The sequence below is a fragment of the Aedes albopictus genome, chromosome 2 (assembly GCF_035046485.1).
Source record: "Aedes albopictus strain Foshan chromosome 2, AalbF5, whole genome shotgun sequence".
In the NCBI taxonomy this organism is placed as follows: Eukaryota; Metazoa; Arthropoda; class Insecta; order Diptera; family Culicidae; genus Aedes; species Aedes albopictus.
Window position 1 is genome coordinate 226489084 of NC_085137.1, and position 21575 is coordinate 226510658.

Genomic DNA, 21575 nt, shown 5'->3' on the forward strand with positions numbered 1-21575 from the left:
TCATACAAGGTTGATGCTTTGAAATCGATTTTTGTTCTATTTTTAAGCAACGTCGCTCACTTCACACATCTCATTCTCCGTAATAAATGATCCGATTGATCTGATTTTTTTTTTACTGTAACTCGCCTACATATGATATGTCAAATAAACGTTGAGAAAGAATTTTTAGATTGTTTTTTTCTTGTTGAAAAAAAAAAACATTTCTTCATATATTTTTGGAAATTTGGCTAAAATTTAAGGAGATCGTCCCAAAAACTCTTCAATAGGCCTGTCCAGCTTTTCAAAAATGTTCTCTGATTCTCAAGTCCACCCCCATATTTTGATTGGCATCCTAAAAGAAGTAACTGGTCAAAATTTCAGCCAAATCCGTTAAAATTAAGAGGTGCATCAAATCAATTTTGTGTTTTTCGACTATTTTTGAACTTCAAAAAATCATAACTACACTAAAACTAGCTTTTCGGGTGCAATCACGCTTTCGCGCGCAAAAAGTGGCATCGCGTCAGCACTGATATGATAGCCAACACCTGTCATCGCGCTTGTTTGTTATCACCCGTGGTAGGGGGTAGCCAAGGCAAACTACTAGGAAGCAAAGCTACTACGTTCAGTACAATTTCGCGCCACAACGTGATTGCCTCCAAAAAGCTAGTTTTAGGCCACATTTGACTTTCACGAATTTTAGTAATTTTTGCTCAACTCCTACAGCATTAGTGTCAAAGAAGCAAATAACCAAAAAACATTGGAGAATATGATGCCGTTTTGAAAAATCCAACTTATTAAGTATATTAGGGTGTTCCAGAACGAAATCTATCAAAAAATCAACTTTTTAAGGTTTTTCTTATTACAAATGTGATAATTACACATGTTTCCTTCAATTTTATTGGCACACGTTGTTCGGAGAAGTTGTAGCAGACAAGTATAGCTTTCAATTTCTGTCGAAAGAATTAAGTTTTGACATGTTTTAGAGTAGTTATGATTTTTTGAAGTTCAAAAATAGTCGAAAAACACAAAATTGATTTGATGCACCTCTTAATTTCAACGGATTTGGCTGAAATTTTGACCAGTTATTTCTTTTAGGATGCCAATCAAAATATGGGGGTGGACTTGAGAATCAGAGAACATTTTTGAAAAGCTGGACAGGCCTACTCTTCAAGATCTTGAATTTCATCAATCTGACGGGGAACCTGCATTCAGATGATCGAATGGTATTGTATTCAGCTTTTAATTTATGGAAAAAGATTTGAAATTGGTTGAACAAAACGCAAGATATATGGATTTTAGTAAATTCTATATTTTTAAAAGTTGTAAAACTCGATATTGAGCTTAAACTCAAAAACTGCTCTACTTAAAATTTTTTGAAGCACGGTTTCGAAATCAGTGCTAATTTGTACTTCAAAAATTTTGGTCGTTGACAGAAGTTCACGACTTTCGTTTTATTGTGTAAACTAGTGCTATGAGTCATATTAGAAAGCAGTGAAATTTGATTTGAATTCAGAAAGCTATTGGGATACATTTCTCAAGTGACCCATCTTCCTGCCTTCCCCCTCCTTAATTACAAAAAAATGCACTTACACAATTTACACAGAACACAAATTTATTGTCAATAACACAAAAGCGGTCTTATAACAAACATTGATTGTACTTAAAATTATGTTGGTTGGAAGTGAACGTCACAGTCTGTTCTAGCCAGATTTTAGTTCAACCACTGTTAAAAAAAATCGCAGATTTTTGGTCACATTTATCATTATAACGCTACTTAATTGACCTTCAGGCTATCGGACTGCTCCTTGACCCAGAAGACGCCTCCGTTCAGGGCAATGGTGCAGGTCATCTTGACGTTCTCACTAAGTCCACGTGGGGCGACCCAGTTGAAGGAAATTTTGTTTGGTGCATCGATGATCTTCTTGTGGGTGACGGCCGACTAGAATGAGATATGGTGGAGAACGGAAAACAGCAATCAGTTGCATGCGAGGAACCTTGAGTTTGACGATTGATTAGGTGCAAATACGTAGTTACAACCGATGTGTAATATAAGATGTTAAATAATCATGAAACGCTTGTCGCCCAAAAGGTTCGTGCTTCGAGTGATCATTTAAAAATCAACTGCTGTGTAATGTATTACCATAGGGTCGTGCCATTTGCTAATCCTCATTGGTGATTAGCAATGTAGAACGGGTTTTACTTCTCACGATTTTGTGAGAAGACGGGTGCCTTATAACGAGACCTGTTGACAGTTTTACAGGATTACTTACCTTCTTAGCGTTACCGCAGTCCAGGGTTTGGGTGATGCTGTTGTTTGGCGGAACGTCGAATGATCCTACGGGGGTTTCTCCGACGCGAGCCTGGCACAGCAGACCCTTGATGGTATCCTTCGGGGTGTTTCCTTGTACGGTGACGGTTACGCCTTCGCCGGATTTGATTTGCTTCTTGGTGAGTAGGATCTTGTATGGGGCTGCCGATTTCTGCGGGTCAGTGTGATGCTGCGGGATCATGTCTCCGCAGGCGCCATCAGGAGCACCCGCCGAGAAAGACAGGGCAGGGGTGGCGCATAGCGCAACAGTCAAGAGCACGCAAGCGTATCGATAGGCCATCTTTAATACTAGAAGAAAACAGAAACAAAAAGATTATAAGTTATGTCACTTAACTATGCTTCAAGCATGGAAAGTACAATCTAAAAAATCAATTTCTGCGTGACAGCGTAAATTTGCATACCAGTTGCGCAGAACACATGATAGCCTTGCGCATTGACCTAGATCTTTGCAGAACTCTGCGACACTTGTTTATACCGATGCCTTTAAACCATGCTGCCGGAGGCATTGCAGTCCAGCAGCGTGGCTCCAATCAATGACAGACAACAACCAATGAGAGCAGTAGGTTGCACCTACCACCAATCTACCATGCTAGTCAAGTCGAGCCAACGGTCAACCCATCGCCAGACGCACGCCGGCTGATCTAAAGCAAGAGCGTGTAAACTTTTTTAACAGTGATCGATCACATGGCGGCCGGTGACGAACCTTTCCATCGAATGCCAAAGTGTGTTCTGGTCATTGCAGTTTAAAATCTTTAAAGTAGCATACTGTCAGGTCAGGCTTACTTACGCCTTGTTGGGCGGGTTATATGCTTACCCGTCTTGGGACGGATGTGAACGCACATGTGAATGATGACTTCCATAATTACATATCTGATACAGCAGTGGTTCCCAAGTTTTTAGTAGCCGGTTGAAAAACAACAAACACGCTGGAGCAGATAAACTACCAAGCGAGTTACTAAAATACGGTGGAGAAGCACTAGTGAGAGCACTACACTGAGTCACTACCAAGATTTGGTCAGAGGAATGGATGGAAGATATCGTGTGTCCCATCTACAAAAAGGGCGACAAATTGGATTGCGGGAACTATCGCGCGATCACACTACTGAGCGCTGCCTACAAGATACTCTCTCAAATTTTATGCCGCCGTCTATTACCGATTGCAAAAGAGTTCGTGGGGCAATATCAGACAGGATTCAACGGATCAGATGTTCGCTATCCGCCAGGTGTTGCAGTAATGCCGCGAATACAACGTGCCCACATATCACTTGTTCGTCGATTTCAAATCGGCGTATGATACAATCGATCGAGAACAGCTATGTCAGATTATGCACGAATACGGATCCCCGGATAAATTGATACGATTGACCAAAGCGAAGATGGATCGAGTGATGTGCGTAGTTCGAGTATCAAGGGCACTCTCGATCTCGAGTCTCTTCGAATCTCGCAGAGGGTTACGACAAGGTGATGGTATTTCGTGCTTGCTGTTCAACATTGCAGATGATATTTATATCATAGCTCGTAAATTTGAGACGATGGCGGAAACGTTCATTCGACTGAAGCCAGGCGAAAAGGATTAGTCATTAATGAGTCGAAGACAAAGTACATGGCAAAGGGCTCCAGGGAGGAATCACCGCGCCCGCCACCACGAATGTCTATCGCCGGTGATGAAATCGAGACGGTTGAAGAATTCGTGTACTTGGGCTCACTGGTGACCGCCGACAACAGCACCAGCAGAGACATTCAGAGACGCAGTGTGGCAGGAAATCGAGCGAATAAAGTTCGCCGTCACACGAAGTTAACTATCTACAATATGCTGATTAGACCGGTAGTCCTCTATGGGCACGAAGCATGGACTCTACGTGCAGAGGACCAACGCGCCATTGGAGAGGCCACTCAGTCCTTAGTCTTATGGGTAAGGTAAGTCCCAAATTTATATGGTCCGTTTCGCAACGTACAGGCAATTGATTGTTTCATACAAATTTCAGAATTCCAGTAGAAATCTGTTTGTCAATAGGCGAAAATCGGGTGCCAGTTCAACACACGCCGATTGGAAGACGCTTATACAATGTAGGTGAAATAGTTCTTATTCGAGGAGCTGGAGAACCGTGCTGCGGATATTCCAGAATTGGGGTAGAAGATTGATGTGACGCCATCAAGAACGCCTTTATCGCCGTTGGCTAGAATAGCTTCGGAGCGAAACGCACTCAGAAAAAGAATAGATGGATCACAGATAACACCTGGAGAAAGATAGAAGAGCATCAGCGCGCTATTTAATTCTCGCGAAGGAAGTGCAGCGTCATTTAGACGATACAAAAGGGCGTGCGTGGACTTCTCACGCTCCAATATTGCAGGAGATAGAAGAAGCCGTAATATAAAATCTAATAGAGCTCCGGGGGTCGATCGCATATCAGCTGATACGCTCAAACCTGACCCAGTAGTATCTGCACAACTAGCATGGACCGACTAGATATTTATAAGGTGACTTAGGGTCGATTTCTTCACCCTGGCTTAAGCGTTAAACCAGGTTTAACTATATGGGTAAGCCTGGCTTACCGGTTAAGCCGAGGTGAAGAAATCGGCCCTTAGTAAAGGTACCCAAAAAGAGTAATCTGATCATATGTGATAAATGGCGGGGCATCATAGTACTGTGCATCGTTCTCAATGTTCTTTGCAAAGGGATCCTTAATCGAAAAAGAAGATTGTCGCAATTCTCTGATAACAGCAGGCGGACGATCCTGTTTGGATCATAGTGTCACACTCCGTATTGGCCAATCAATGAATTCCAAGATTCTCTCTATCTGGGTGTTCATTGATTGCGAAAAAGCTTTCGACCGAAAATATGTGGGTACACAGATAAAAAATAATGAAGTTTACACGTCATGTAAACTCCAAGTTAATCATGTAAACTTCGTGTTATGATGGTTTGCATGATACAGGGGATGGCCAAAATGTTTGTGATAGGCAACTTTTTTTTCTCTCACAAAAAAGTTCAACATGCTTTAACTTATCATAGAGCGCATCAAAAAATCTCAAATTTTGACTGTTTATCAACCTATTAAATGTGCATTATTGGTACAAATTTGGGCTCGATTGATCAATATTTCGCAAAGTTAGAACCGTTCGCGTAAAACACCTTTTTCTAGACAACTCATTTTTGAGCTGTCATTTCTCGGAAACCAGTGAACCGAATTGAATGAAATTTTGAACGTACACTAACAATATGTAAATGCTTCACAAACTATTAAAACATTGGTCCTTTCAAACGTTAAAAAAAGTTATCATGGATTGACACTTTTTGGATTTTTCTCGAAAAAATGTATATTTTTTACATCAATATCAATAAATTTTAGTGTTGATATCCAGAGATTTTCAACTTCTGTTCTCAAATTATCTGTAATCAGATATATTAGAGCCTATTTAGATTGAAGGAAGAACACATTTAATAATTTTTGTGTGGTATTGTAAATTTTACTTATTTTCTTCTATATGGGTAAAAATTTCAACCCGGTATAACTTAATTCGCCGTGAGAAAATATTACATTTTATAACGTCGTATAAAGTATCAATATATTGTTGATAAACGTTGAAAAAATCATTCAATTCGGTTCACTGGTTTCCGAGATATGACAGATCAAAAAATAGTTGTCTGAAAAATAGTGTTTTACCCGAACGGTTCTAACTTCGCGAAAAATCAATCAATCGAGCCCAAATTTGTATGTACCAATGATGCACATATAATAGGTTGACAAACAGTCAAAATTTAAAAGTTTTTGATGCATTCTATGAAAAGTTACAGAATGTTGAATTTTTTTAAGTTGCCTCCCAAACATTTTGGCCATCCCCTGTATATCATGTAAATTTGTGTTATATGTCATGTGATTATTCTGAGTCATGCTGAATTACATGACATATAATGGAAGTTCACATGATATTTACATGATATGTCATGTATTCTGCTGTGATATTCCACGCTCCAATTATGTGCATCATATGTCACAGAATATTACACTCTTTTTTTAATCTGTGTAGCAATTAGGCGCTTGCCCTTGGGTGACGCTCAGAAATTTACCGGTCTCATTGAAGCACAATACGAGGCATTTCTGTGCTGAGTAGCAGAGGAAAATACAGCAAAGTAACACAATAACGTTACTTTGTGAAGAACATTACAAATGCATCGTGTCCCACTTTGGATGACATATTACACTAGTTTACAGCATTTTTGAACTCGGTAAGCTGATGATCATTTTTGGTGTAGAATCATGCAAAAAATTACAGTAGAGCGGAATTTTTTTCGACTTTCCATACAAGGTTGATGATTTGAAATCGATTTTTGTTCTATTTTTAAGCAACGTCGCTCACTTCACACATCTCATTCTCCGGAATCAATGCTCCGATTGAGCTGATTTTTTTACTGTAACTCGCCTACATATGATATGTCAAATAAACGTTGAGAATGAAATTTTAGATTGTTTTTTTCTTATTGAAAAAAAAAAATACATTTCTTCATATATTTTTGGAAATTTGGCCAAAATTTAAGGAGATCGTCCCTAAAACTCGTCAATATCTTGAATTTCGTCAATCTGACCTAAAATCTGTATTCAAATGATCGAATGGTATTGTATTCAGCTTTTAATTTATAGAAAAAGATCCATATTTTTAAAAGTTGTAAAACTCGATATTAAGCTAAAACTCAAAAACTGCTCTACTTAAAATTTTTTGAAGCACGGATTTGAAATCAGTGCTAAATTGTGCATCAAAAATTTTGGTCGTCGACAGAAGTTCACGACTTTCGTTTTATTTTGTAAACTAGTGTTATGAAAAACCGTCAACAGAACCCTACAAATGTACAAACGCACATCACATAACAACGAGCAACACAAACTATTAATTGTGCCCAGTTACCCAGATGGATATCGAAGTCCAATCCCAGAATGACGAGGTTTCATTGTTGGTTTTAATCCATCAGTCAATCCTGCAATCGAAATCCAAGATATGTAAAAGTATACGATGGAAAATATGATCATTCGATTAAGGTATGAAAAACTGCATTATTTGAACGTCAGATATCTACAATATAAATCATACATTCTTAACTCCTGGATGATTCCAATAAACCTACCCAAGTAACCAAAAGTTCAGATAAAAGGGTACTTTATAAGCTAAGCAGCTTGTTCGAGGTTGCTCATTAGCCTTCTAAGCAGCTTCATTTTTAAGTAATTTTGGAACTTGAAAGTTCACATAAGCACGCTGGATAGCCTTCTAAGCAGCTTCTGACAGAACTTTGACAAAATTCATGCAGAAAAATGTGTTTCCAGAATTACAACTCTGTTGGTGGATTTGTGATTTTCCAGACATGAATTGCTTCTGATAATTTATATTTTCACACATGTCGCTGCTATGTAGATTTCAACTGGATCCTCCTGCGTGATAGCCTGCCGTCTTACCGCTGCGCTGCTGAAGACACTTGATAAAGTCAAGCTAACTTCACTACTGTACAAATGTGCAAAACTAGCTGCCGACAGAAAATCGATTCAAGTCAGACTTTACCTACTGTTCATTCAATCGCAACTGTACACGAAAAGAAAATTCCATATTGAATATATAAGAAAATGTTATACATTTTTGCCATTTCGTTTGCCCAATGAAACGTATGCAAAAACTTTTTAGATACTATAAGAAAAACATCATGAATAGTATAAGTTTGCCTTATACCTTTCGTGTACTTTTTCTAATAAGGATTATTACACGCATTATACTAGGTATAAGAGAAAACTTATAGAATATACTACGTTTTGTTTTGAATAATTGGCCTTACTTTGCAAAACGAATTTAATAAAAATAAAATAAAAAATACAACAGCACATGATTATACTGTTTAAAATGTTTATTTCCCTATAGTTTCTTTATACATTAACAACATTCTTTCACTTTAAATATGATTCACACTCGCCGTTGTGAAAACAGCATCCCAAAAGGCACCAAAAGACGAACACCGATTGCCACGTTGGTTGCGACGACTGCAGTTCTGCAACAAGCTCTGTACCGTCGCCGCAATAATGGTTTGGGATCTGAACGACGCTGTAATTGAAACCCAACTGTCTCAACATCTTCCGGGCGATCTGAAGCACGACCTAGAGCGGATACTTCCGGGACGTAGTAATTTCTGCGCTCATGTTCCTCCTTCTGAAGCTTGATGGAAAATCGGAAGGAAATATCACGAATCTGTGAGTGGTGCAGACCGATCTTTCTTTTGATGACCATTTTGAAGTCTTTTCGATGGCCTTTGTACGAACGCGTGCCAATTTAGTTCAAGCCTCACTGCTTTCGTTCATTATGAGATTCGATAGAATTTTCTAATATCCTCCTGAAATTAAGAATAAGATGATAATGCGTTGAGTAATGAGTGGATTAATTTGTTACTTACTTGATTATTAGGATTCAACAACTTCTACCATCATGCTGCCACCGCCGAGATTGACGAAATTTGCTTTTCTGGATTCTGTGTCGACTGCCATATTGGAAAATTATCAATACCGAACATTATTAAAAGTATAAGTTTTGCATAATATAATTTCGCCATTAGGCCAAACTTATACTCTTCACTAGGATATGTTATACATTACATTAAGTTTTGTTTTAAAGTGAATAAAGTGACGTAATAAAGTTTATATGGCAGAGCGGAATGAAATCTATAACTCAAATCTAATAATTAAAATTATTGCTTTTCTTTTCGTGTAGTACAGTGGTAGAGCGTAGGGTTCTCACGCAGCGACTATCGGTTCGAATCCGATAGGCGGCATTTTGTTTTTGCTCAAGCCTAATATTCATTGATTTGATACATTCATATTTATCTTTTATTCGTGTATGCTTAAATAGTTGTTTTCTGTAAAAGAAATAAATTTTATCTTCATTAAAACACAATGCTACTGAACTGAACTTCTATGAAGTTCCGAGTAGCATCTTAAGCAGCTTTAAAGTTCCGTGAAGTTCAGATAAAGTTCCGAATGGAACTTTCTGGCTCCTTAAGAGGCTAACAATGAGCCTTGCCGGAACTTGTGACCGAAGTTCCCGCAAGGCTCATCATTAGCCTCTTAAGCAGCCAGAAAGTTCCATTTGGAACTTTATCTGAACTTCGCGGAACTTGGAAGTGCATTTTGTCATGGGAAGCGGAACTTTTGGTTACTTGGGTAAACATATCAAATGATCTCTTAATTTTTTTTATTCTTAATCACTTAACCTAATTTACAGCTCCTTTGTCCACTAGGGTACTACGTGAGCGAGTCCAATTGGACGCTGCACTTACACATTGTACAGCGCCTAAATGTCTGCTATTCTAATTTAACTATATTGAACTGGTGCATTTGTGCTGCACGATGCTGCTGTTCCTTTTCCAGTCCAATTGGGGGTCGTCCATTATGAGTTGCGGTTCGCCGATATCCAAATTCCGGTTCCATTAGAGCTATATGCTCCGAAGAGGGTCAGGTGTCAGCTGCTCTCGGGAGGAAGAGCAACTGACGAAAAATTGCAAGTGCCGGGGCTGGGTTCGAACCCATGACCATCCGCTTATGAAGCGAACGTGTGGACCACTGCGCCACGGGCCCCGACATGACCTCTTAATGTTTTGTCAGATTCAAGAAGATTGATTGTAGAACATAAATCGCAAACAATATTATCAGATATGTATTACAGCTGTAGAGCTATGTTTATAAAACAAAACTCATGAACAATTTGGACAACCTAGCGTATCCCAAATAATAACTTATTTTGCTATTTTTGTATATATTTTGGGTCAGAAATTTAGGAAAACGCCGAATCAACTGTGCAATAAAGCTCGACAAAAGGAACTAAAGAATTCAGCTTGGAACCATCTGTTGACCATGCTTCCCATCTGCGGTGGTAACTTTCCGACGTACGCTGTGGGTGCGCTATAGACGAGTGCACCGATGAACTGAATTCATCGCGGTCCGAGAATTTTGACACTACAGCGGGGTCGCTTCCAATCAGAAGTGAAAGATTTCCAATCAGAATTGCATAATTCTGATTGGGAACGACCCCGCTGTAGTGTCAAAATTCTCGGACCGCGATGAATTCAGTTCATCGGTGCACTCGTCTATATGCAGTTGCAGTTCTCTGCTGCAACGTATAAATTATGCAGCTCGCCGATTGTCGTCGTTCTGGCGTACACGGCACCATACCGGTACAACTTGATATAAAATACAATTTTTGGGTCAATGTTACCGTGGCTGCATGCATAATCAGAAGTGTCGAATTGCAAAGATGACCAACACCTCTCGGGTTAATAAGTTTTAATTGGTTGCTAATGCTAACTGAACGGCTGGCTAGATGGCGACGACTAATTTTCGCCCGGGCAAAGGGCTAATTTGCACTAGGACGGCTCATTTAGACAGTTGCTAATCGCTCGAAATAAGCTCATCAATAATAAGTTCGAGAACCGGTTACGTTAAGGTATCCATTTTAGCATCGTCGATATCTCGACTCACGTATTGAGAATCGCAAGTCATTCCAAGATCCTCGCTTCCCTCGTCAAATCAGGCTTAAAAAGGCAGGTACCTGAACGGTAGATAGAGTATAATAAAAAAAATCGGCGTAACCTTGAAATCTAATAAGACGGGGAAGAGGGTGGATCAATCACGCGTATGTGCAAATCTTCAAATACCCGTGTCTAGGGGGTCGTTAACCACTACGGGAAGTTATCGCTATTCCGGTTCTATATTTTTTGAAGGTGGTAGAAAACGTGTTGAAGTAAAATGCCACTGATCTACTGTTAGTGATTAGTCATAGTTTTGCGTATATGTACGCTATTAATTTTGCTACACTGCCGACTGTGAAAATGTTCCATTCAGGGAGTTTGTAGCGCCAGACTTCAATCCATCACAGTTTAGACATATCTTCATATGAAAGCTTTAGACCGGTTTTTCGGGTTGAGCTGGTTCTTCTTTTTTCGCAGACGAATTTTGACCGGTTGGATTCGCGGTCATGATTAATTTAAACAGTCGAAATTGACAGGGGTCATCGTAACGATCGGCTGTTCAAGATAGAGAAAGAGCAACTATATTATGCCGGCACCTGACCTTGGACTTGAGCTTTTTTGTGGGCTTGAATCCAGTTTTGCCAATACTAATTTGCCAACTTGTTTTTGATTAGGAAGGACGATAGTTTCAAATGCAAATTCGAGACATTAAAGATGTTTTATGACCGACACTGACCGCACGGTTTGCATATAATGTTAAATACCAGTTGAAACAAGCAAAGCTTCTACACTGAAAAAAATATTATAGTGATTTGAACCATTAGAATGTGTTTATTTTTACTATGCCGTAATTCAGTTGACATAAACACGATATGAGTTAGGGTAACCATGTTTCAATCAATTTTACCATGCACTGAAAACAAATGTATGGTACATGCAACTATGTACTCGTATTTATTTCTACCATGTCCAACATAGTAAAAACAATCCTCAAGTTATGTGAAGTATACCATTATTAGAGTACACAGAATCAAATGTTTTAGTAATATTAACCATGACTCTTTTCCTAATTTTACTATTCCATTTTATAGTAAAGTTGAGCTCATAATTTGTTGCGTTTACTACATTTTTGTTAATATTACCATGGCTTGATGGCATGGTACATGGTAATTTCAACTACATGTTTTAGTCGAAATATCCTCAGCATATATCATCATGCGTTGCATGACTCAACTTGTTCTTGGCTTGAATTGTTATCAAGTTTTGATTAATTCAACATTTCTGGCTTCAATCGAGGAGAAGCGAGGACTGTTTTCATGGAACCGTTAAATGGCAAGGTAAGTGTCATCGTCAAGTGCATCGTCAGTGTCATCGAGAGTGCATTAATTTCACATATGCACCCGGAAGTTCCGCCGCGTCCGATGGCACCAACAAACAACATACAAACTACTTTTGGTTCCGGGATATTAATTTACGGTATCCTTTACACCGGTTTCAGGCGAACCCGAACACTAAATCACCAGTTGTTTCGGACACCAATTTCAAAATCGAGGAGGAAAAATCGAGGTACTTCAAGTGGAATCGAATATTCGCTTCCACCGATGACGCCAGTTCCGAAGCTCATCCGCCAGTTTGAACGCTGGTCCGCTGGTCAATGAGATCACATTTTCGAAATCTCCAACCATAATAAAAGTTTGGCGATCGTCTTTCTTCCACTTGGAGTTACTGCTTCAGTCAATAGGTACTGGATCCACCCCAACAGCATAAGTTCCCGACCGATGCAGCCCAACTCCAGGTAACCTTCCCGCAGAAGTTTCATCTGAATCCGGGAAATATTCTAATGCTCTGTTTTTTTTCTCAGATTCACACCCAAAAATCGATTTTCCCATCTTCGTAATTATGGCCCGCTGCAACCGCATGTGCTGGATATTGATTAAATATGTATTTGCTTTAAGTTATATGTATGTGGATCTTAATATTTGGAAAAATAAATTCAATTAAATTTATTCGCATTTTTTTTCAACGTAAACAATAAAGACGACAACACGATTAACCACAGGCATAGTAAATGAAACTATGTTACGATGGTCAAACGTACTACACGCAGAAAAATAAACTGTAAACATAATTAAATTCTAGTTCAAATCAACCGATTTTTCAGTTTACTATAGCGACAAACTGATTTCTAGTTTAAACTGAACTGTTGCAACTGTTTGATAATACAAATATTTTCATTTGACGAAATTTTTGACAGTTTGTTAGAACAAACAGAGATTTGGTAGTTTCAACATAAAATAACAGATTGTTTTAAACGACTGCACTTTTGTGACTAACAAAGCCGGAATGTGATTGTGTTGGTGACGGCAGCTCCTGCGGCAGCTCAGAAATCTATTTTTAGACCGTCGGTGAGCGGATGGGGAGGAGAACGACTAAAAAAAGACAAAAAAGGCGAAGCCGATCAACTTTTTGTGGATGCTGTCGTGAGTACCTGCGCGTTATCCATCACGACCAAAGCTGCACTTGGAAGTTGGCGTGATGGATTTGCTGCACCTTCTTCGTTGTGGCGATGTTGGGGTAAGCATTTTATAGGTGTGTGAGTGCTTTCGGACCATGTTTATGGTTTTTATTTTGTTGAAACAAATGAAATTTTTGACATTATATGAAATGATGGTAATCGGTTGTTTTTATCGATAAACTCTAAATGAAAACAATTAAATATAACTTTGGAATAAGTAAATTCTCAGTTTGAAAATCAACCATGCGTTTTATTGTTTTAAACAAGCGCCATTTTTTTGCGTGTATGCAGTTTACCATGCGCATAGTAAAATTAACTACGAAATGTGATTCAAAACACTATGAAACCTAAACATAAAGCAACATAGTAAATTGAACCCTGCACATGGTAGTTTCAAGCAAAAAGTATGGTCTACCAAAATCAAGTAGTAAAGTTGTTTTAATTTCACCCTCGATACAGTCAGAATTACCATGTCCCTTTTTTCAGTGTACGACTGACTATGGAGTGTTATCTAGACTACTGTGAGCGTTGATCTCACTTTCAATCTCATTGTTGAACTGGCTTAGAACAAAGCGTCAATATAAAGAAAGCTTCTCCACAGACAAACAGACGTATCACTTGGAACAAATTGCGAAAATAATCATCGTCACAAAAACATAATCGCCCAATGCTAACCAGGCTGTGTTACGCAAATCACTCAGTAGGTGGCAGTAGTGAGCAAACGTCAAACAGGAGCAAAAATGATGCGAGCGCCGTGACCGAGCGATTTGCGAACTACAAAATATTTGAACTAACCGTTAAAAAGGGTAACGATGAAAAGTGGGTAGAGTAAGACGTCTGTTTGTCTGTGGCTTCTCTGTACCTATTATGCGAAACCAATTAGTTGTGTAACAGTTTTACAATAATTACTGATCAACTGTAGGGCTGCGTATGTGCACTCTTTTCAATTCATTTGTTTCATTCGAAAGTGAAACTACCTATTTAAAGCTCGTAACAACCAGGAAGAAATCAATCGCATAAAAACCGCGTTCAATGACAAAGCATAGGGGAAGCATTACCATTGGTCAGTTGACATATCGATATCGTGCAATCGTGAACCGCCAATAATACGGAAGAACCCAACGGCGTTAAATAATACCAGTTCTAAGAGTTAACGATCCAACTGGTGTAGTTACTCGTTCTAATGGTGAAACTCTGTTTGTTCGAATCTCCTTGTTCTCACTTTGATGTGTTGTTTCTAGAGTTGCTTAGCCGCATTCAGAGCTGGGTCCGACGGATGTGCATAAATATATTTAGATGAATAATCTCAGATAAATGGTTTTGCACACCGTTTCGGCCGATTCACGTTCTTTGAAGGGGAGGGGGCACCTTCCTACCTATATAGTGTAGTGTAAGATGCTTGTATTAATTGCTTCTATTTGCAATGTTCTCAAAGTGAGTGAATGCTGTAGGGGGCTGATTTGCATGTTCCAGTTGTAGTGCAGAGTTGAAAGTTGTTTTGCATTGTCAGAACAAGTTGCGATTTTCCGTTTAGGGGTTGTTGAGTCAATTTTACAGCTCTGTATTAGCTTATTTATTTGGAGCGATTATTCTTTTAATACTTATAAACTTTTTTTGATGCTACACTTCGACTGCGCTAGCATTTTCGTTTTAGTTTATTTAGTTTTATTTGAACAATTCTGGCGTTCGGTTTGAATAGGTCGTATCTGCATAGGAATTTCGCGTTTGCAATCGTTTAGCATGTGCAATGAACGACAATAATTCTAACCCGGCAAATAAAAAAAAAATTAAGAACTTAAAGCATCTGCCTTTATGGCCTGTGCTACATATAAGAACTATTGACGATCAAACGCAAAGCTAAAAAGCGCAAGAAGCGTTTTTTTAAACAGTAACTTACGCAGTGTCAATTTGAGGCTAAAAATTATCAAAATGTTGTTAGCTAATTCAAGCTATTACCTGCATGGGTTCGCTTTATGTGTGTTACACATCATTCTGTGTGTTTCGCAAATGGCGTTTTTGGACTGATTGTTACAAGTTTTATTTTCGTGTTATGTGTTTATTTTCGTGTTATATGCGTTTTACACATTATTCTGTGTGTTTTCGCAAATGGCGTTTTTGAACTGATTGTTACAAGTTTCATTTTCGTGTTACATGTGCTTGTATATATTTTTCCTGATTAAATTAACATTTATAGTGTTCTGGCGTATTATAACAGAGCATCATAAGGTCACATCAGTCTCATTTTAATAGCGGGCAATAATTAACTATGTAGATGACATGTATAGACTCTTTCCTAAACAGGGACATCAAAGTGTAGACGTCCGATTCAGTGTGCCTCCTTAGCATTAGAAATTTGGGTAGTGGCTACAGCTGGGATAGCTCAGTTCAGTCGTTCAGTTTTTAGCTTATAAAGGTCAAAAACAGTCAATTAATTTTGCGAATTCATGCAGAGTGTGGTTCTTCTTCGAAATCTTTATTTTCTTAGTAGGGTGGGGCGGGGCAAGATGGGTCAGTGCCATTTTCGGGCGCATTACTCATGTTTTGATTATGTTAATAATTTTGTTAGATGACCAGCATTGATTGAAAAATTATTCACTCTCATTGGAAATACAAAATAAAATGGTTTTTTGCCTCTTTTCATATGCGATACATTCCATATATTCTCCATATAAACGGCCGCGGGGCAAGATGGGTCACCTTCAATTTTGAACGTATTTTTGGAGCATTCAAAAGTTATTTATTTTTTATTACAAGACTATCTCATAAATGACTTCAATCAAGCGGAATAAACGTTCAAAATTATAACATAAAATTATGATAATTTTTTAGTAAAAACATCGATTTTCAAGTCGCCTCATGACCACTCAAATCGAAATTTTTTTTACATTCCAAATAAATTTATAAAATGTTTACTAGTAGGGTATGTGTGCCATCATTAATCTCACGCTCCCATATTCATCCTATTCCAGAACAAGCGATTACGGCACCGATTGATTCCGTTCTTTTTGTTTTCGTGGGTGCTCACTTCTAACAAAAAATACAAAAATAAGAAACAAAACAAACAGCGCTTCAATCCCTTGTTTTTCGTAGGATGAAAATGGGAGCCACATGCTTAAGAAGGGAACCAATACCCTAGCTCTTGTTTACTCAGTATGGATATGGAGCATATTTGAATGCGGAACAAATCTTATATTTTGACGTTTTTCGTTGAGAAAATGTTAATTACTTAAAAGGTGACCCATCTTGCCCCGCACTTTTTTCACGGCACAAAATCGATCACTTTTTAAAACTGCTTGTTTAACATAATATTTTGTATTTAATGAACTTTTTATGAACTTTTAGCATAGCTAACTAGTGTATTAAAGAGTAGCGGACGAATGCAAACCAATCCGATTTGTATTTACGAAGTTATGGTGATCCATCCTTATGCGACCTATCTTGCCCCGCCCCACCCTATATTTTTTGCTATTGGTTCTATATGTTCTGATTGCAATCTGAGTCCGCACATTTATTTGTAAAAATTGTCAATGAATTCTCGGGGCTTGTCGCCGAGCCGGTAGTGTCTAGTAAAATTCAATCAATTAGCATTGGTTAGCTAACTGAATTTGTCAAAATAAAGTCGATTTCTGTTAATAAATCTAAAAGACTGTATGTGTCATTTCACACCAAACCGAGAAAAAAGAAAGGCATTGAATAACTTTACGCTAAAATCTGATCAGCCCTACAAATCTGTCCAATCCTTGTGTAATTCCGATTGTTCTCGTCGATCACGAAGTAAAAACAACAAATAAATTGTACAACCACGATGCATCATTTGAATGGCTCTGCTCTATTTGGCTCAACATGACTTTAAAATCAACGTTTCTCAGAGTTATATCCAATGGGATTATGTTCAAATTGAATATAAGTTGCACAAACTACAGAAAATGGAAACTCAATGCAGCCTTGACTTGAATCGTAACCCACATAATGTTGCTGGGAAGTACAAGTTTCGTGTTTCTCACGGGTAACGTCCATTTTGTTCAATGTTCCATATACAGTGTATCAAACAGTTGTCCGTACAGCAATTTTTGGTCAACATTATTTTTTATTCAAATGTCCATAACTTTTTTATTCAAATGTCTATAACTTTTACGTACGTCAATCAAGAACGCTGAAATTTTGACCAATCATAAACAATATATTAAAGCTCCATTGGTAAAATTTTGAGCGAGATCGAATAAATTTCCTGAAAGTTATAGATTTTTTAGTAAAACTTTTAAGATTTTCGAACAAATGTTTAAAACATTATCTCTCAATATGTACTTTATGTAACTTTTTCATTTTTAGTTGTGTTACAGCTTATACCTAAGGCTTTATGAAGCTTTGTTTGAAGTTTTATATTCACTACAAAAAAATATGATAAATCTGTATTGTGTTCAAAGTATTGAGTTCTCCAAATTTTATCTCACGAAACCTAATGCAAGCCTATCCATATACGGGAGAACAAAAGATGTTTACAAAGTTCTTACAGATAGATTAATACGGGAAATCTGAACACAAACCACTACCACACAGGAATTTGGATTGGTCAATTATTTGGAAATTCATCATATTTTGATCAATAAAAGTGCCAAGTGTTTTCAATTTCCTATAACTTTCTTAATGTAATATTTTTATACAGGACCTGCTAAACCACATGTGCAGAGTAGGTCCTATGAATTTTTCGTTCAATTAATGCACTTTTGGAAAACGTTTGGCAGATTATATGTGTAAAATATGGTAAATTTATTACCATCGTCAACTACACAACCCTTACAAGATTGCGTATTAAATGTTTATATGTTAGTGTTCCTCAAAAAAGTTTGAAAATATTTCATCCAATATTCTTTGAGATATAGAGTATTGAAATTTTGTTTAATAAACCATCAAGTTTTACTTAAAGCTCTATAACGTTCAGAAAACTTATTCAATCTCACTCAAAATTTTTCCAATGAAGCTTCAATACATGGTTTATGATTGAACAAAATTTCAGCGTTTTTCATTGACGTATAAAAAAGTTATGAACATTTGAATTAACAATTAATTTGACGAAAAAATTTTTGTACGGGCAATTGGGTTCTTTAGGGGTATCCAGATTATTGCATAATCGGAATCTCCGCCCAAAAATTAGTCGAAATCCAAAATTTCATCATTTTAGCTGCCCGGGAACTATTTTTAAAATGCATTTAAAGTTAGTATGGATTTTTTTTTGTTCGGGGCGAACTGTCACTTTATCAATTGAGCTGTCATTCTATTTACGGAAATTAAAACTGTTTTGTTTATTTAACCATGAAAACAAAGGAATCGTAACGCAATAAAATCACGTTTTACTCAGAAAAATGAGCTCTTTCGATTAGGCTAATGAAAAAGGCAATATTTAATTCACTAAACAACCCAACTGTTTGATACACAACCTTTTTGTGAAAGCTGGCTATCTCAAATATTTTTGGCTACTTCTTGTGTTTTTTTAACATTATTCTGTTCTTGCTCACTTGTAATAAGCTTAAAATACGAAGATCAGGTGCGCTGGTTTTGTTTACGAAGAGATTTGTGCGCTCGAAATCGTGAGTAGGTTTCAAAGTCGGCCATTTTGGGATTCTAACAAGTCTATCCTTAAGGCCTTTGACTGTAAGTGTTACGTCTGTTTTTTCTGTAGCTTAGAGGGTTCGACAAGTCGGTACAAGATGGAAAGCCATGTTTAAACTTAATGATAATTACCTAGGATAATTACAGTCATGAAAACATAATCACCCAATGCTAATTAGGTGCTACATTGTGTTTTGAAAATCGCTAAGTGGATTACGGTAGTGTGCTAACTGTAATGACTATCGAAAGATTGCTGTTGGGATACTCACTGTTCTGTCGCAGGAAAACAGACGTAAAACTTCGACCACTATTCGATTCAAATTATAGTCACGGAAACATGTTCGCCCAATTCTAAAACTACTGAGTTTGGCCAACTATAAACTAGGTGGCGGTAGTGGACAAACGTTAAACTCAAACAAAAACGATGCGAGCGCCACGAGTGGGCAGTTTTCCAACTGCCAAATTTTGAAATAGACCGTTGAATCGGTGTACGATGACTATTATAGTCTTATAATAAGAGTGTTACACCTTTTCGTCTGTGTTTCTATTGTACATACTGAGAGGCACGCATTCGAAAGAGCCAGGGCTCTTGTCCAGGATCGAAGACTCATTAATAAGAGCTAGGTATAGTCGATCACGAAGTCGGACGTTTATTCTTTAGCTTATAAAAGAAAGCATTTTCCCCTACGTCAAGATTTAACACGAATTCCAAAAAGGAGCATGTTGATCAGGATTCCCATTGAGCATGGGACAACTCTGCTGCACACGGCAGTATGGGTAGCGAATAAAGTGAGATCATTCAGAAATTGAAAGTCCTGAAAAAAGCACAAATCGTACAACAGTAGCTGGAAACGCTGCACATTCTTAAAAAAAAAAAAACGGAATTGACAACTAGCCATGGTAAATGTGTTCTATCTTATAATATCGAAGGACTGTATGAGAATTGTGTTATCTCGGATCCACAAGCATTGTTTTCTATAACGTAAAGTAGAAACTCTATTCAAAAAAATGTAGATTTAACTTGAGTTCTGGACCGGATAACATAAAAAAGACGTAACAACCTTTATAGTCTAGTCACAAGATTTCATCTTCGTTTTGTAAATCTTTAGTGAACACTAAAAATTGAACCATTCTTCTGAATATTAACTCTCGAGTGATCGCGCTGTTGTATTTTGTACAAAACGTTGAAAAAGAAAATCGCTTCTCGTAACTCAGCATTATCGTGATGCTGGCGGTGGTGGCCAACCGCGCGAGTGACGGCAAGTTAATTATCTTTTCATAATTTCATTCAATGTGAGAATTTCCTAGTGCTAAATCTAGAGTGAAAAAGCTATCCAGAAGCTGTTTTCCTTTCAAATCATTGAGAAAGCTGTTAACACCAAACTTTTTTCCTGATTAGGCACTGTCTAGCACGGGGTACGGCAAACTGACTCTTTGTACTTCGCTAACTATGGCGGTCACATGTTACAGTTATAAACCAAGCATGAGCATTTTCTATCACTTTACATTACACATAAATTAGCGTTTTTTGGTCAATCGGAATCGTTACAGTGACAAATAATAGAATTATATGTTTGGATAGAGCACACAAAACAGCAACATGTCTGCAAAACCTTGTGTCATTTACAACAGAACTTAATATCTGCGCATATACACTGACTGACCGTTACCGTTGTTTGAATTACAATTATCCACGTCAATTCGGATCCACTTAATCTTTTCTTGAGAGTTTCCCAATATGCACCCTAATAACTCGGAAAGAAACATTTTTATTGCCTAAATAACTCACCTGTTTAGTCAGTTGAATTCTGATGAAGAACTTAAAAAATAGTCACTTTCGAAGCACTGAACAGACTAGAAAGATTCACTTCCACTGGAATTGATCCTTACGAATCGAACTCACTGATAGCTTTGAACCGTGAAGCGCAATCGACGCTAGCTTTTGTTTGATTCGGGCACGGAGAGAAGCCCGCGTGCTCGTCGTATAGTGGTTAGGTGTGAGCGCAAAAAAAAGAGAGATGTACAGTATCGGACAATAAAAATGCACCAAATCCGTTTTCCCATACAAACTAGTCCACTTTAGATTACCATATCTCAGTTACTTCTCAACTGATTGTTTTCATTTTTCTGTGATGAACTACAAAACATTCCAATTTTCAAAAAATATTGAAAAAGTTCAGTGATAACTATTGTTACAAAAGTTACAGATAGGTTGAATTTTGACAATAAAAATGCACCAAGACAAAAAATTGTATAGCAAAAAATGTTGAAGTCAAATCATGTTGGTCTGTTCAGCAAACTTGTTCGTCATCACACAAGAAACATATTTGCCGAAGACACCATAATGATATGACGTAACCATTTTTTGCTATAACATTTTTTGTCTTGGTGCATTTTTATTGTCAAAATTCAACCTATCTGTAACTTTTGTAACAATAGTTATCACTGAACTTTTTCAACAGTTTTTGAAAATTGAAATGTTTTGTAGTTCGTCACAGAAAAATGAAAAAAATCGGTTAAGAAATAACTGAGATATGGTAATCTAAAGTTGATTAGTTTGTATGGGAAAACGGCTTTGGTGCATTTTTATTGTCCGATACTGTAGGTAGTAGCCTCTGTTCAATTTGGCATGAGAGATATCGGACCGGCGCGAA

The 21575-nt window shown here is 37.6% G+C and overlaps 1 protein-coding gene across 1 annotated transcript; it reads right to left on the bottom strand.

The window, feature by feature from the left end:
• Positions 1-1573: 1573 nt before the first annotated feature.
• Positions 1574-20869, bottom strand: LOC115256844 (putative defense protein Hdd11-like). Its single transcript, XM_062851234.1, has 3 exons — positions 20711-20869; positions 2250-2596; positions 1574-1918 (listed from the first exon to the last, which is right to left on the bottom strand). Exons 2-3 carry the CDS (start codon positions 2586-2588, stop codon positions 1754-1756), a joined length of 504 nt encoding a protein of 167 aa, XP_062707218.1. The 5' UTR covers positions 2589-2596; positions 20711-20869; the 3' UTR covers positions 1574-1753.
• Between the last annotated feature and the right edge of the window lie 706 nt (positions 20870-21575).